This window comes from Salvelinus sp. IW2-2015, linkage group LG20 (assembly GCF_002910315.2).
Source record: "Salvelinus sp. IW2-2015 linkage group LG20, ASM291031v2, whole genome shotgun sequence".
In the NCBI taxonomy this organism is placed as follows: Eukaryota; Metazoa; Chordata; class Actinopteri; order Salmoniformes; family Salmonidae; genus Salvelinus; species Salvelinus sp. IW2-2015.
The window spans coordinates 68798606-68815189 of record NC_036860.1 but is presented as its reverse complement, the minus strand read 5'-3'; the positions used below and the strand labels follow the sequence as shown (position 1 = coordinate 68815189).

Sequence of the window (16584 nt, the reverse complement as noted above, 5' to 3'; positions counted from 1 at the left end):
AAAAATATGATTTGTCCCCCCCAATATATCACTGTAAACATAACTATGTAATTTCAATAATATTAATAATACGCAATGAAAGCACTTCTGCTGATTATAGACACTTAATAGCGCGTTTTTAAGTTTCAAAAGATTGCGACCTCCCGCCCTTTGCCTCACAATGGTTTGATCCACTGCCCCCCTCTTTGCTATGTCAGTTTATTCCATGATCAGCATGCAGCTGTAGTGCTTCGAAGTCCCTGTGATAAGGTTAGCGATAAACTGAACTCCAAACTGAACAGAACTACACTCTCTTCTACCATTGTCTTAAATATATTTAATGGTCTCGTTGCAAAAGCTAAATTGTCGCTACGGGACTTTGAAGCACCTGTGTGCCGATCTTGGAGTAAACTGACGATAGCAAAGATTATAGCAAACACCACAGAAACGGAATTGGTGCTTGCTAGCTCAGCAAATTCAGCTATTGTGGAAAGCCAGCCAATATAAAACGAAAGCATAAACTATATTAAAATTACAAAAGGTTGCAGCATACGTTGTGTAAATGGTGAACTCATACAGCTGTCAACCCTTGTCACTGCAATCCGTTTCACATTTGCTAGCTGACTAGCTAGCTACCTTGTAGATCGAAGAATGATAATAGATGATAGACATTTCCTACTGTAAATAACTTGCACACTGTGTGTGTAGCCAGCCAGCCAGATAGAAAAATTGCAGAAAAAAGATGGACATCAGAGTATTTTTCAGTACACCAAAACGCTAAGTAACAACCCTAGTAGCCTAATATCTCATATACTAGTTGATAAAATGTTCATAAGAAAGAAGTGAAATACTAATGGAAATGTTTCAAATGTGTCATTAGGCAGAGCAGGCAWCAGATGGCACACAGACAGCAGAGCTGGGGACAGATAGGCAGGGACAGACTGGCAGAGACAGGGAGTCTCAGGTAAGTGTGTTGAGTCTGTTTGGCAACATTATGAAAGGTTCTCTCTTTTTTGGACTTGTAAAATAGGGACATAATTGTACAATGCCATGAATACCCCCACTCTCAACTTAAACTGGTGGCTGAACTAAGATTTTTTAAGGCAATGGTATTGATGTTTGATTAATTGTGTAGTTTTGGGTACTGGTAGTTAGGAGTATGGCAAACACCTTATTTCTTTTCTAGGAGACAGACTGTGAGTCAGTGAGGGTGGTGAAAGGGAAATGGCCAGGGAGAGAGACTTCAGAGGACAGTATCAACCACGGCAGGACCAGGTTTCACCCTTGTTGCCAGCAACACCAGTATAGGGGACAGTGGCACAGCATTGTCCAGTTACCTCAGCGATGGCACAAAACCATATCAGCCACACCTACAATTTATAGAACCGCAAACTCTTGCCAGAGTGTTGACATTTCAAGAGAAATGGTTTCGCGATTTCCCCTGGCTACATTAAAATCCATCAATAAAAGGAGTGTTGTGTTTTCACTGTAGCCAAGGGTTTTGTAATGAGTGCGTACTGGCGGCAGAGAAGTCAGGCGCAGGAGAGCAAAGACTGTGTTACAACGGCGCTGTAACGTTCGTCGTATGGAGGAAGAGAGGAGGACCAAGGCGCAGCGTGAAAAGTGTCCATTTTAATAGAATACGTTAAACAAACAAACAAAATAACGATAAACAAGAATAACACGAAACAAAACAGTTCTGTCTGGTGCAGACACGCAAAGACTGAAAATAACCACCCACAAACCCCAACAGAAAACAGGCTACCTAAATATGGTTCCCAATCAGAGACAATGACTATCACCTGCCTCTGATTGAGAACCATATCAGGCCAAACACAGAAACGGGAAAACTAGACACACAACATAGAATGCCCACTCAGCTCACGTCCTGACCAACACTAAAACAAAGAAAACACAAAAGAACTATGGTCAGAACGTGACAGGCGCAGTTTAATAATAAAAATCACGTGAACAAAAACAATAAATATATACAATGGTTAAAAACCTTTGCACGCCAGACATAACGTGCACAAACTTGCAATCAACAATTACAGACAAGGACATGGGGGAAACAGAGGGTTAAATACACAATGTAATTATGGAATTGGAACCAGGTGTGGGAAGACAAGACAAAACAAATGGAAAATGAAAGGTGGATCGGCGATGGCTAGAAGACCGGCGACGCCGACCGCCGAACATCTCCCGAACAAGGAGATGAACCGACTTCGGGGGAAGTCGTGACAGGTTTTCAAGCCAGCCATCTTTTGGCCAAAGAGCGGATGCTGCCTTCATTAGTGCAGAATTTAGGAACTGGTGAAAAGCCATTGAAAAATTCACAGCACATCAAAACTGCCAAACCCACCACCACTTTGTAACTGTAACAGCACACCAACTAAATCCAATCAGTGTTCAGTTATCCAGCGCATGGGGTAAAGAGCAGGAGGACGCGAGGCATTGCTTGATGAAAATGGGTAGTTCAGTGCAGCATGTAGTAGGACAGGGACAATCCTTTAGAGGCCACACAGATGACAGTGGGAATTTATACCAGCTTTTGAAACTTAGGGCAGAAGAGGATGATCCCATTTTCCAAAGATACAAATCTGACCACCCTGAAACCCCTATGTTCAACAAGGTGGACTGTGCGGAATACTGCTATTAGAGCTGTGCTAGGGTAGCATGAGCAGGTACTAAGCAGCCTAGAGGAGATGGCAAAAACTGCATCCAAGACAGCTTCAACTGCCAGTGGCTTATTCGAGCACTTCAGCAAAGGCAAGACTGTGTTGGGCCTCACACTTGCCTCTGCTGTTCTTGGAGAGCTTGAATGTCTAAACATTTCACTGCAGAAGAAAACTCAGACTGTCTCTGGTATGCAGGCTGCAGTCGAGTGTGTGCGGTCATCACTTAGGGGCAAGAGAAATGACAAAAGCTACCTTGCACTGTATGAGAAAGCAACAACATTGATTGACTCCATTGAATCCATTGAGTCACACTCAAGACGATTTGCTGGCGACCGTTTTGACCAGGACAGTCTAAACGTCCTGCAAAAGTTGGAAAGAGCGCTTCTCACGGGGGAGTTGGATGAGTCTCTAGATCAGTACCCTGAYCTGAACATAGATTCTCTTTCAGTGCGGTTGCCTCTCTTTCGCAACAAATACCCCTGTAGCAGCAGTGGAAAGGCAGCAGAGGTCCTCAGGAGGCTTCCAGGGGAGGTGCGGGGGTTGACCAAGTTGAGGTGCTGATCAGAATTTTGTTTGTGGTGCCAGTGTCTTCATGTGAGGCTGAGAGGAGTTTCAGTGCACTCCGCAGGTTGAAGACTTGGCTACGGGCTAGCATGGGCCAAGAGAGACTGAACGGCGTAGTTGTCTGTAATGTACATAAAGACAGGCTGGACAGTCTCAAGAGGGAAAATATCTGCCAGCAATTTGTTAGATCCATTGAAACCAGCAAACATATGTTCGGTTCTTTTGTTCAGTAGTGTGTATAGCAGTGGTTCTCAACCTTTTTCGGGTATTGGGCAAGGTTTTGAGTGGTCCTCAGGGACTTCCACCCCTCTATATTATATGTAAAGTTACTGGAATCCTTGTGCTGAATACATTCATTACACTTTTTTATTTCACGGACATCTTGCAATTACACCAGGGACCCCTGGGGGTCCACGGAACCCTGTTTGAGAACCCCTGCTGTATAGTATGATATTTGTTCTTTTGTTTAGTAGTTTTCAGTTTTTCGTTTTTAGTACATGACAGTACACTTACTAATTATTTATTTTATGTTATTTTATTTAAAATTGCGTASTTTGTGTGACATACTTGTCCATAGCTGCTGTTTGAAGAGGTGAGACACTGACTGAACAATAAATATGTATTTTAGAAGGACATTTTGGTTGATTTATTGGAGTTATTCATTGAAGTAGTTATTTCGCTTTTAGAACTGTACTTATTTTGAGCTTTTTGTTCTTGTAAAGCTATTGTAGAAGACTCAGGCCAGTGGCAGATATTTAATGACTATATAAATGTATCAGAAAAAGTCTAATTAAAAGGTCAATTCAATACTGAGACCAACTCTGTGAGGGTTCTCAATGGAGATTCTTTTAGATGAGATCGCACCATGTTCATTGTATCATTGTATTTACGAAAACTGCACCCATACACAGTGTACCTACTGGCCTTTCTTGGTATTGCTGGTTGTAAATACATACTGGAATGATAAGGAACACTGCTATAACTATTATTATTATTAGTATTATAACGATGTAAACATTTGAACAAGTTGGGACAACCCTTCAGTTAACTACCTATCAATTATCCAGTAGTAGTAATTATGGATCCTCAATATACATTTAACATATTACAATGTAGGATATGTGTTACTTTTGGTGTCCCCCTCAGGAATTGCTCTTGAGAAAATGTCATGTACTTGTCCCCTCCAAAGTTGATATCAGATTTTCGCCCCTGCCTCCCGTAGTAAAATAATGGACAACAATACTTAGGCTTCTACTTCCAGCGTATACATACTATATACTTTTTACGGACACGGTATGTTTTGCATTAGATATCTTTTTGTTCGTTTTTGTCCGACCCTTCAGCTACCCGCAACCCCTCCCATCTATCTCTAATGTCCATACATTTTTCAACTGTGCTGTAATGTTTCACAAAAGCTCTGAACCTTTATATRCTCATAGTTTCTACAGAATGTAAATTAAAGATGAACATTTTTACTAAATGTATTATTATATTATTTATCGATTGACTYTGGCTTTTCAAGTCACCCAGCACTGCTATTTGCAGGTTTAGTTCCAGGTAAATGTTGCAATTCTTCAGCCGTTCCTTAACGTGCAACCGAAAACAAGCTACAGTTACGTKATTTAACTGAGGCTGTTATCCAGCGCGATTTACCGGAGCAATTAGGGTTAAGTGCCTTGCTCAAGGGCACATCGACAAGGGCTCTTAACCACTAGGCTACCTGCCGCCCTACATATGGGCAGTACCAAAACAAGTGATCTAATGATTCTGTCTCTTCGCAGCAAAATCTGAAGAACTGGGATTGGTTGTATCCCTCATATACATGACATTCTATTGGTTGCAAGAATTTTGTATATAATGTTAAATGGAAAAACTCCTAACATTTTATACAGTGTTGTTTTGTATCAGTTCATAAACCACGTGCCATGGAATTGGCACATTGAAAATCTCTTCCCAACTATTTTGTGTCCTGCATGGCGCAATAAAAAATGTTTTGTCCTTAAATGAAACTGAATACTTTTTTAAAATCACAATTTTCTTTAACCAAGTTTGGTCTTTATGTAGGGCCGACAGACAATTTCCTTACCTTCTTCCCCTTCCACTTCCTCTTCCATTTTTGTGGTAATGCTGCACTCAGTTGTTGTAATTTTGAGAAGAGCAGACATTTCCATATACACTGCTCAAAAAAATAAAGGGAACACTTAAACAACCACAATGTAACTCCAAGTCAATCACACTTCTGTGAAATCAAAACTGTTCCACTTAGGAAGCAACACTGATTGGCAAAAAAATGTCACATCTGTTGTGCAAATCGAATAGACAACAGGGAAATTATAGGCAATTAGCAAGACACCCCAATAAAGAGTGGTTCTGCAGGTGGTGACCACAGACCACTTCTCAGCTCCTATGCTTCCTGGCTGATGTTTTGGTCACTTTTGAATGCTGGCGTGCTTTTACTCTAGTGTAGCATGAGACGAGTCTACAACCCACACAAAGTGGCTCAGGTAGTGCAGCTCATCCAGGATGGCACATCAACGCGAGCTGTGCAAGAAGATTTGCGTGTGTCTCAGCGTAGTTCCAGCATGAGCGCTACCAGGAGACAGCCAGTACATCAGGAGCGTGGAGGAGCCGTAGGAGCAACAACCCAGCAGCAGGACCCTACCTCCCGCCTTTGTGCAAGGAGGACACTGCCAGAGCCCTGCAAAATGACCTCCAGCAGGCCACAAATGTGCATGTGTCTGCTCAACGGTCAGAAACAGACTCCATGAGGGTGGATGAGGGCCGACGTCCACAGGTGGGGTTGTGCTTACAGCCCAACACCGTGCAGGACGTTGCATTTGCCAGAGAACACCAAGATTGGCAAATTCGCCACTGGCGCCCTGTGCTCTCACAGATGAAAGCAGGTTCACACTGAGCACATGTACAGACGTGACAGAGACTGGAGACACCGTGGAGAACGTTCTGCTGCCTGCAACATCCTCCAGCATGACCGGGGGGGTTGCATTCTTTGGGGGGCCGCACAGCCCTCCATGTGCTCGCCAGAGGTAGCCTGACTGCCATTAGGTACCGAGATGAGATCCTCAGACCCCTTGTGAGACCATATGCTYGTGCGGTTGGCCCTGGGTTCCTCCTAATGCAAGACAATGCTAGACCTCATGTGGCTGGAGTGTGTCAGCAGTTCCTGCAAGAGGAAGGCATTGATGCTATGGACTGGCCCCCCCGTTCCCCAGACCTGAATCTAATTGAGCACATGTGGGACATCATGTCTCGCTCCATCCACCAACGCCACGTTGCACCACAGACTGTCCAGGAGTTGGCGGATGCTTTAGTCCTGGTCTGGGAGGAGATCCCTCAGGAGACCATKCGCCACCTCATCAGGAGCATGCCCAGGCGTTGTAGGGAGGTCATACAGGCACGTGGAGGCCACACACACTACTGAGCCTCATTTTGACTTGTTTTAAGGACATTACATCAAAGTTGGATCAGCCTGTAGTGTGGTTTTCCACTTTAATTTTGAGTGTGACTCCAAATCCAGACCTCCATGGGTTGATAAATTTGATTTCCATTGATCATTTTTGTGTGATTTTGTTGTCAGCACATTCAACTATGTAAAGAAAAAAGTATTTAATAAGAATATTTCATTCATTCAGATCTAGGATGTGTTATTTTAGTGTTCCCTTTATTTTTTTGAGCAGTGTATTTTTGTTAGCTGCACGTMTGACATAACGCCAACAGTCATATTTATGATATCATTAACACAGATTATAATCTTTTTTAAATGACCATTTACTATATTTGAGTTTAACCATAATARTTGTTATAATATTTGTTCTGTCTTTTCTGATTCTTTAAAGTGAAATTGCAACCAGCTTTCTATAGCCTGTTTTAAAAATAGGGATATTCTGGAGATGATTTTATTTTCAAATAACCAAAAGTGAGAGGTTGTAWTCTGAATAAAGGGAAAATMGCTTTTTTTAACACTGGGTGAGCCATTCTTACTAATTTAAGTACCATTTTTGTATGACTGACGCCTTTAGTGAGAGTGTCACGTCTGCTCCTCCCCCCTCCTCCTCCCGTCGTCACGCACTCCTATCATCCATTACGCACACCTGCCTTCCCTCGTCACGTGCATCAGCGATATTGGACTCACCTGGACTCACTCGTCACCTGTTATTACCTCCCCTATATTTGTCAGTTCCCCAGCTCTGTTCCCCGCTTCTGCATTGATTGTTTTTTGTCTTTGTTTTCTTGTATGCTGACGCTGTTCCTGTCTCGTTCCATGTCCGTTATTTATTAAATGTTTGACTCCCCCTACATGCTTCGTCTCTCCAGCGTCATCCATGTGACAGATAGGTTCAATGCTTTAATATTTAATTATTTCAGCCCTCCGAATTCATATTCGTTATATAAATAGGCATGTTTAATTTTGCCTTGCTTGCCATTCCAAATAAAGTGGAATATTTTTTTGTTCATAGATAATWTTTTCAAAAGTCGTTCGATGTCGGCAGGGCCATAAGTAAATGGCCCTGGGATAACGACTAAATCATTTAAGATGCTAGTTCATGTAGCTTGACCTAGGGACTCAGAAATATGTTATGTGAAATATAGCTCTCCCTTTCCTATTTTCAACAAACGTACTCCCATAATGGATACTCCCATAATTAAAACATTTACGAAGAAATATCACACTTTTTTCCCCCTTGTACCTATACGAAACATAAATTCCCCTCACCTCAATGTTTCGTCGTGCTGACYTGAATTGACCAGGTGAATGAGTTCTTTCGAAGAATTCACACATTTGAACTTAAACATTACACAGCGCCATTTAGATTGGTAGTAATTAGCACTGTGACAACCAACCCGTGAGGCAACCACCCCCGGTCTCCCCTAATCTTACCACAGCATATCGGTTTATCATTACATATACCAGAWAATTGGGCCAGACGGAGCAACAAACTATAGCTATACATTATACCCTTTTTATTTTTCTGTAAAGAAACTAACTGTACAGGTACTTCACTGATATGCCATTCAGTCATTCAACACTAAAAAGCAATGTCTTGTCTCCCTTTCTCTACCCCCTCCCATCACCATCCTACCCACCTCAGGAAGGCCATTTAACTCCACCAGAGTTTAAAAGAAGAAAGAGTGCACAGGTATGAGACCAATCTTTCAATATACCACATCATCTGGATTAACAMCCAAATTTAATTAGACTATTTAGTTGTACAAATGCCCTCAAATGCTTACTACATCCACATCATACTGTATATCTATATAACAGTTCACCCACATCATTCTATGTAAAAATGACTTTATAATAACTGAGTAAAAAAATCAATCCTTGCCTTTATCAACCAAATATAATCCAGGTCCCCACGAATTAATAGAATGGTAACACATCATGGCAATTCGGCTTTTCTAAGTAGATGCTTATAACATACTGGGCATGGAAAGATGTGGGACCATTGAAAATGCAAAGAAAGTGCTGCATCGTCATAGCATCTGAATACATGTTGTTTATGAACGTTAGTCATGATTCAGTTTTATTGCAACATCTAAGCTTGACAACGCCTTAGCCTTAGCCGTCAATATTGGGATGTTTATATGGGCATGAATTTATATTTCTTGGGCGTGATCATACTTTGACCAATGATCATTTTTTTTGTCCATGACCTTACCATATTAGATAAAGAAGAGTCTATTATGTGACTGATATATGTACAACTGGTCTGTCTATTTTCTCCTTTCTAGGCCACCAAGAGAGCACTGTTTCCCTCCAACCAATCAGCGGGCTCAATCACAGGTGTGTACACCAATCACAACTCAATGGAATCTTTCTGAATCCTTTAGACATGACTATCTGGTAAAGGAAGGGGATGATGTCACTCTAACCATGTGCTTTTGTTGCTATAAGGTTTTTGACCCAAAACGTCTTTGTTTATCTTTACTTCAGAATCTGAAGAGGATGATGGTGAGGAGGAAGAGGAGGAAGAAGAAGAAAGGCAGAAAAGAGAGGAAGGAGAGAGAGGAGAGCAGGCAAATACTGCTGGAGGAGAGAGCAGTACAGGAGTCAGCCATGGTGTTGTGAAAAAGTGTGTCTTCAAAGTCACCTGTGGAGCCATCAATGGAATGCTACATAAGGATCGGTTTGCATCAGGTACATATTTTATTGTCTCAAGGTTTAAAACTTCTTATGGCTGCAATCCCGTTAACGGGATGATATGACAACAGCCAGTGAAAGTGCAGGGCGCCAAATTCAAACAACAGAAATCTCATAATTAAAATTCCTCAAACATACATGTATTTTATACCATTTTAAAGGTAATCTTGTTGTTAGTCCCGCCAAAGTGTCCGATTTCAAATAGGCTTTACAGCGAAAGCACCACAAACAATTATGTTAGGTCACCACAAAATCACAGAAAAACACAGCCATTTTTCCAGCCAAAGACAGGAGTCACAAAAAGCAGAAATAGAGATAAAATTAATCTCTAACCTTTGATGATCTTCATCAGGTGACACTCATAGGACTTCATGTTACACAATACATATATGTTTTGTTCGATAAAGTTCATATTTATATCCAAAAACCTCAGTTTACATTGGCGCCAGGTTCAGAAATGCCTCCAAAATATCCGGAGAAATTGCAGAGAGCCCCGTCAAATAACATAAATACTCATCATAAACTTTGATGAAAGATACATGTTTTATATTGAATTAAAGATACACTTGTTCTTAATGCAACCYCTGTGTCAGATTTCAAAAAGCTTTACGGCAAAAGCACAATATTCAATCATCTGAGAACAGCGTTCAGCTACAAAAGGAAGCCATACAGTTACCCGCCAAATTGTGCAGTCAACCAAACTCACAAATAGTATTATAAATCTTCACTCACCTTTGCTGATCTTCATCGGAATGCACTCCCAGGACTCCCACTTCCACAAGAAATGTTTGTTTTGTTCGGTAATGTCCATCATTTATGTCCAAATAGCTATTTTTGTTAGCGTGTTTGGTAAACAAATCCAAAGTCAGGAAGCGCGTTCACTAAAAGCAGACGAAATGTCAAAAAGTTCCGTAACAGTCAGTAGAAACATGTCAAACGATATATTGAATTAATCTTTAGAATGTTTTTAACATAAATCTTGAATAACGTTCCAACTGGAGAATACCATTAACTTCAGATGTGCGATGGAACAGAGCTCCCTCTCATGTGAACGCGCATGGTCAGAGCATAGTCACCTCATGGCAGACCTGACTAATTCCTGTCTCCTTCGGCTCCACTTCACAGTAGAGGCATCAGACAAGGTTCTACAGACTGCTGACATCTAGTGGAAGCCATGGGAAGTGCAAACAGATCCATATCCCACTGTGTATTCAATAGGGGCTGGGTTGAAAATCGACCAACCTCAGATTTCCCACTTCCTGTTTGGATTTCTTCTCAGGTTTTTGCCTGCCATATGAGTTCTGTTATACTCATAGACATCATTCAAACAGTTTTAGAAACTTCAGAGTGTTTTGTATACAATACTAATAATAATATGCATATATTAGCAACTGGGACTGAGGAGCAGGCAGTTTACTATGGGCACCTCTGGGCACCCTTCATCCAAGCTACTCAATACTGCCCCTGCAGCCATAAGAAGTTTTAATAAACATAAGACAATCCTATAGCTATTGCCATGTCTCCAAAACTATTGGAGGTACTGGAGACACTTACATGTTGTCAACCCTCTTTCTCTGGCTGCACCTCAAATACTGCCCCCACTTAGTGCTTTTATCAAGCAGAAAACCCATTTCAGCAGATCCACAAGGTCTGCCATGAGATGTGACTGTATAGTTCCCTTAAGGAAAAGCATCTTCAGTCAGACGGCTTACACTGTGAGAGCTTCCCATGTCTGGAACTCACTGCCTTCAGACACACGCAACTGTGCAACACACAACCTGTCTGTAGTTTGTGAGGTGTGTAGATATTGTTTTTTAATTTTCTCTCTTTTGTTTGGTTGCTTTTTGTGTCATTGCTCTGTCTGTCTGCGTACTAAGTGTTAGTTGTCATATGTTGCTCTCTGCTCTGTATGTGCTCATTGTCTGTCTGTACTGCCCAGCGACTACGGTTGAAAATTAGCTGACTGGCTAAAACTGGCACTTTTAATGAAAATGTTCCTGCAAAAATAAGCGTAATAAAGTTAAGTAAATTACCCAATTTGAGCTATTTTCGATAATACACTACAGGTTCTTTTTCCATAGCCTTATGTCACTCTGGTCAGCTGTAGTGACCCATATTGGATTTATACTAGGGTTATGATAGGGTTTAATTTGAGTTTTTCCTTTTGCCCTTATCTTCTCTGTTGCCCCAGGGTCGTGTGGAAAGAGCATCCGTACGGAGCTGTGCTGGATGACCCCGGTGAAGTTTGTGACGGAGGGGTCAGCTCTGGAAGATCCCTCCTGGAAGAAAGACATCCAGTGTGACGGGAAACCACTCAGCGTCCTCATCGAGGTACAGAGGGGAAAAGAACAGAGAGAGAGAGAGAGGAAGAGAGATGAGAGAGACAGAATATGTGTGTTTGGCACTTACCAACCTACAGTACCAGGAATGGCTTAAGATAGTCTGGCAGGTCTTTAAGGACCTGTGATAAAAACATTTCCCTTCTTCAAAAACATTTGATTAGTTCTACTACTGTCTTTGTTTGTTTCTAATTTTCAGAGTAAGTTCTTGCACATCCACTCTCTCCTGTGTAAGTGCAAGCTGTGCAGCTCCACGGTCAAAGACCGGGTAAGTTTCCCCCTCGACCCTCGGGAACATGGTGGCACCCACTTACCAATCAGCCAATCACATTGGTTAAAAGAATTCTTCAGTTGTAAAAATGAAATTCCAAGATGTTTCTTAACATTACTGTATAAGGAATGAATGAATGACATTTTTGTGTGAAATCAGTTGGCAACCCATCCCTTACAGGATTAATTGACACATAACAAACATTTCAATGATTCACAGTGATAATTCAGTGATAATTCTTCTGGTGTTCTGCGAAGTGCGCAACGCATAAATAATGAAAAAAMAAATCAGTACATAATAGTAGATAAGGTTATCCAAGCAATAATAATAATAACCCTCGATCAGTAAAAATTATAAAAAATAAATCGAGGAAAATTCAACAGAAGGTATTTAAACCTGGTCTCGCACAAAGAGAAGATTCAAGTGTGAGACAGGCCTACAGACACACACGTGCACTTTGCTATATAGGAGTTAAATACTTTTAGAATGTAGTCGCCCTTATAGGTCGCCCTTTTTCTTTTATCCCAGGCTTTATCAAAAAATTCAGCAAACAGAAATACACCCCATGGACAAAAAAAACATTTAAGTTTCTCCTCATCGCTCAGCCACATATTTCCAGGGTATATCTGGTGGGCTTTCTGGAATAAGGAAAGTGTATATATCGTGTTACAAAGTGCAATAGATTACAAAATGAATGTTATTCTCTATTTCTTCGAGGTCACAATAGTTACATATTTCTTCGAGGTCACAATAGTTACATAGTCTTTCCTCATCCATTTCACCATTATACCGACCTGTTTCAATACGCAGGGGGCAATATCCCTGATCTTACACGTAGTGATCTCTTGCTTTTAGGTAGGTTGTACATAATATACTGTATCTCTCACACAAGATTTGGGTTTATGATTAACCTCCCTCACCTATTTCATTTCATATTGCATCATCAGTTGTTTTTTAATAGTGTCTATGTCTCCCCTAATTAGTTTTTTGTACAAATGTTTTCAGTCAGACAGCTGGAAAAGGTCCGACATTTTGGTTGCACAGGCTCCTCCTGTGAAGAGATCCCATTGAAAAACTTTTCTGGCAATCGGCATATCCAACAGTCTATTCCAAAGTCTCACCATACACGCCTTCCATCTCACCTCATAGGGTTCCCAGCCAATGTCCCCAGTTATTGCCAGTATAGGTGCAAACTTGTGGACACCTAAAAAAGAAGTACTCCTTTGAGATACCTCTTAGCAACTCACACACTTGCTGAATAGTCCAGAACAGGACACACACGTCTGATAAAGTTTGGAATATAAGGCATAACCAATATCTTTGAGTGTTTCTGTTTTTCCTATAAATCCCCCAAAATCTCTACATGCTGAGTCAGCCAGGGCAGATGTGCCGTATTGAAAGGTCATACAGTATGTTCATCAAAATAAAGACCCAAATATTTATAATTGCAAGTAAACTCAAGAATTTCTTCACCACCACAAAACTGAAAAACTTATCTTAGTACTTGGATTTCTAAAATGCATTAAAAAAATATATAAATAAAAATCATGATTCTCCATCTTTTGCACCAATTGACTGCACATAATAACATTTTCCGCAGGTCTTGTTCAGTTTCTGCCATCAAAATAATATAATCCGCATTTCAACATCATATCTTACTCCAGTATTTAACTGTTTAATTTATTTGGCCAAATCATTAACAAACATAGCAAACGGAATCGGTGATAAGGAGTCTCCTTGTTTTACACACGAGGGTGTGGGAAACCAATCTGTACGAAATTCGTTAACACACAAACATGAAGTTGGTGCTTGATTGCTAACCAATCTCTTCTCTGTCTTGGCAGCATGATGAAGACAACGATGACGACTGCTTCATCTGTAGAAGCCAGGGCAGCGTGATATGCTGTGATAAGTGTCCTCGCTCCTTCCATCAAAGATGTCATCTTCCTAATGTGGATGATGCTATCCTGGGGTGAGAATAGTTGTTGAGGGTTGATTAGAGAGAGAGAGTAAGATAAATACATTTGATACAAGAGAGGTCTGTTTGTTCTGTGTAGGTAAACTTAGCTCTCAGCTAATTTGTGCACTATTGAAATGTGTGTTATCACAGGGATAATCGTACGTGGATGTGTACATTCTGTGTTCTGGGGGCCAGTCAGTTGTGGCGCTACCCCAAACAAATTACCTACCAGGAAGCATTGACCTGCCGAATCTCTGACCACCTACTGGTAAGGAGCCTGTATTAATGACTGCTACAATTGGGCCAATTGCCACCAACTTCCTTCAATCAATCAATTACTCAACCTATCCGTCTGTCTGTCCATTATGGGCATCACTATATACTTGACATGAAATAATTATTCAGAATTAAATGTAAACAATCTCTGACCAGTCACGTTTACTCCGACAGGAATGCCAGTACCTCCTGCTGTGTCTGTACAAAGCGGACGAGGACAACATCTTTGTGACAGATCCTTGCATCAATGTAAGTTTGCTTGGTTCTCTCTCGCTCTCTGTGCGTGTGTCATAGTTCACATATATCTCCGTCTGTGTGTTTCATTGACAGGTGAGAAACTACACCAGTGTGATAAAGACTCCGATGTGGCTGGACAGGGTTGTGGAGAAGCTGCAGCAGAATCTCTACAAAACAGTGCAACACTTTGTGTCTGACGTGTTGCTTATCTTCACCAACTGTGCCACATTTAACAGGGTAAGACTGCATTACTGCAGTATCCAATGTGAAGACTCAGGGCTAACATTTTGAAAGAAAATCTTGGAAATATGCTCGTCAACTTTACTTGTGCTTGAATGCACGAATAACACTTTAACAATGTGCCTTTGTTTAATCCATAACAAAGCTGCATTAGGCTAAATGAGTTATGTTTATTGCATTTCTAGTTTGTTTATTATGTTTGCTATACAAATGTGTGTCTTTTTTCCCTGAAGGATAATGCAGAGTTCCGGGAAATGGGCGAAAGATTGAAGGATCTATTTGAGAGAGAGTTCAAGAGTACATTCAGCATCCAACTTCAGCATCCAGCTGCATCCAACAGCCAGTAGAGCCTTCATCAAGTCTGTACTGTTATCTCACTATGAGACAACGGGGAATATTCACCATGCCCTGGTCTTTCTATACAGCCTTCATACAGACTTGTACCAAGTTGTACAGATCTTATTTTCCATGCATGTACATTATTTTCCATCTAGTCCTTTCATGAATTTCTTTCATTCGTTCTACCAGTTAAAAATGGCCGTGCGATAATAATTGAAATAGAAGGATGGTGATAACATTGCATTTCATACAGCAAATGTTGCTTTGCTAACTTTCCAGGCTTCTTACTTCTGGTTAAGCCATACTAGATTTATGTCCAGGGATTCTGTCAAAAATAAACTAATGAATTTACAAAACATTGTACAACATACTGTAGGTATACTTGTGTAGCCTTTGTGTAGCCTACCAGAATGTGGTTCTGTTGAGGAGAATATCATCAGACAGAGCAGCAGCGCCCTCTTCAGGGCAGCTTGGGCAGCACCACAATTGCCAACAGCGAATCCCCTGGGTAGCAGCGTTGCGCAGACATGCTTGGTCAAGTATGCAGACATTTCTCTTCAGCTTGTTGTAAAGCCACAGGTTCGATAATGCGAATACTGCAATAGTGGCTTATGTTGGGTTTGTAGGCAAATTTCTTTATATCTAATTGAAAGACTAAAACAGCCACATAGGCACATGAGCGGTCCAAGAAAGTGCGTAATGTCATTGAATATCACTGTGAAAAGTGAATTGTGAATTGTGTTAGTATAAAGGCAGGAAGTTGGGCCTTCGGGGGAGGGAGTCCTTGCTAGACGCGGGAGCGGTATAGTTTTTTGACCATACAGACATACATACAGACAGGTCATATTATGTATTTGCCATATCAAGTAATCTATGCTTTAAGTTGATTGGAGAATAATTTTGTTAGATATAAGAAGAATAAACATTTTTTGTTGCACCATATCCCTGGATCTCATTGAATGTTTGGCCGTTTGGAAACGTTGAGTGTGGACTGTATGCGTATGAAACAACCCCGTTTCAGGCTTGGGCAGTGGCTATGGTAAAGAGGAAAGGAAGCCACTACAGCATTCATACAGACTTGTACACCAAATTGTACAAATCTTATTTTCCATGCATGTACATTATTCACTGTCATCGATCGAGTCACTTTATTCATTCCTTTCATTCATTCTAGCAGTCGGAATTGGTGTGTGATAACCATTGAAATAGAATGATGGTGATAACATTGCATTTCATACAGTGAATGTCACTCCAAACTTCTCATGTAAGTTGTTACCTTCCAGGCCTCTAGACGTCTTACTTCTGGTTAAGCTTTACTGGATTTATGTCCAGGGATTCTCCACAGAGTTGGATTCTCTGAGACCTCAGCTGTCCAGTGGTGCTGAACCTCAGAGTTACCGCTGGCCACTTAGACTAGAGAGATTATATTAACAAATTGTTAAAAAAAATATATATATATAAAAATGATGCCTAAACCCAGAAATGTTCATATGATATTGCAGTGTAAAAAAAATGCATTGTATTTGAATATATTTATT

At 40.9% G+C, this 16584-nt stretch overlaps 1 protein-coding gene across 1 annotated transcript in view; it reads left to right on the top strand.

The window, feature by feature from the left end:
* The window catches only part of LOC111980761 (chromodomain-helicase-DNA-binding protein Mi-2 homolog), a 31101-nt gene extending 15113 nt beyond the window's left edge, over positions 1-15988 (top strand). The window contains exons 7-16 of the mRNA XM_024011725.2: positions 8330-8377; positions 8976-9027; positions 9178-9381; positions 11576-11715; positions 11923-11991; positions 13839-13966; positions 14105-14222; positions 14405-14479; positions 14561-14704; positions 14941-15988. Of these exons, the coding sequence (XP_023867493.1) occupies positions 8330-8377; positions 8976-9027; positions 9178-9381; positions 11576-11715; positions 11923-11991; positions 13839-13966; positions 14105-14222; positions 14405-14479; positions 14561-14704; positions 14941-15054 (1092 nt within the window). The 3' untranslated portion in view covers positions 15055-15988. The remainder of the gene's footprint in view (positions 1-8329; positions 8378-8975; positions 9028-9177; positions 9382-11575; positions 11716-11922; positions 11992-13838; positions 13967-14104; positions 14223-14404; positions 14480-14560; positions 14705-14940) is intronic.
* Positions 15989-16584: the final 596 nt, after the last annotated feature.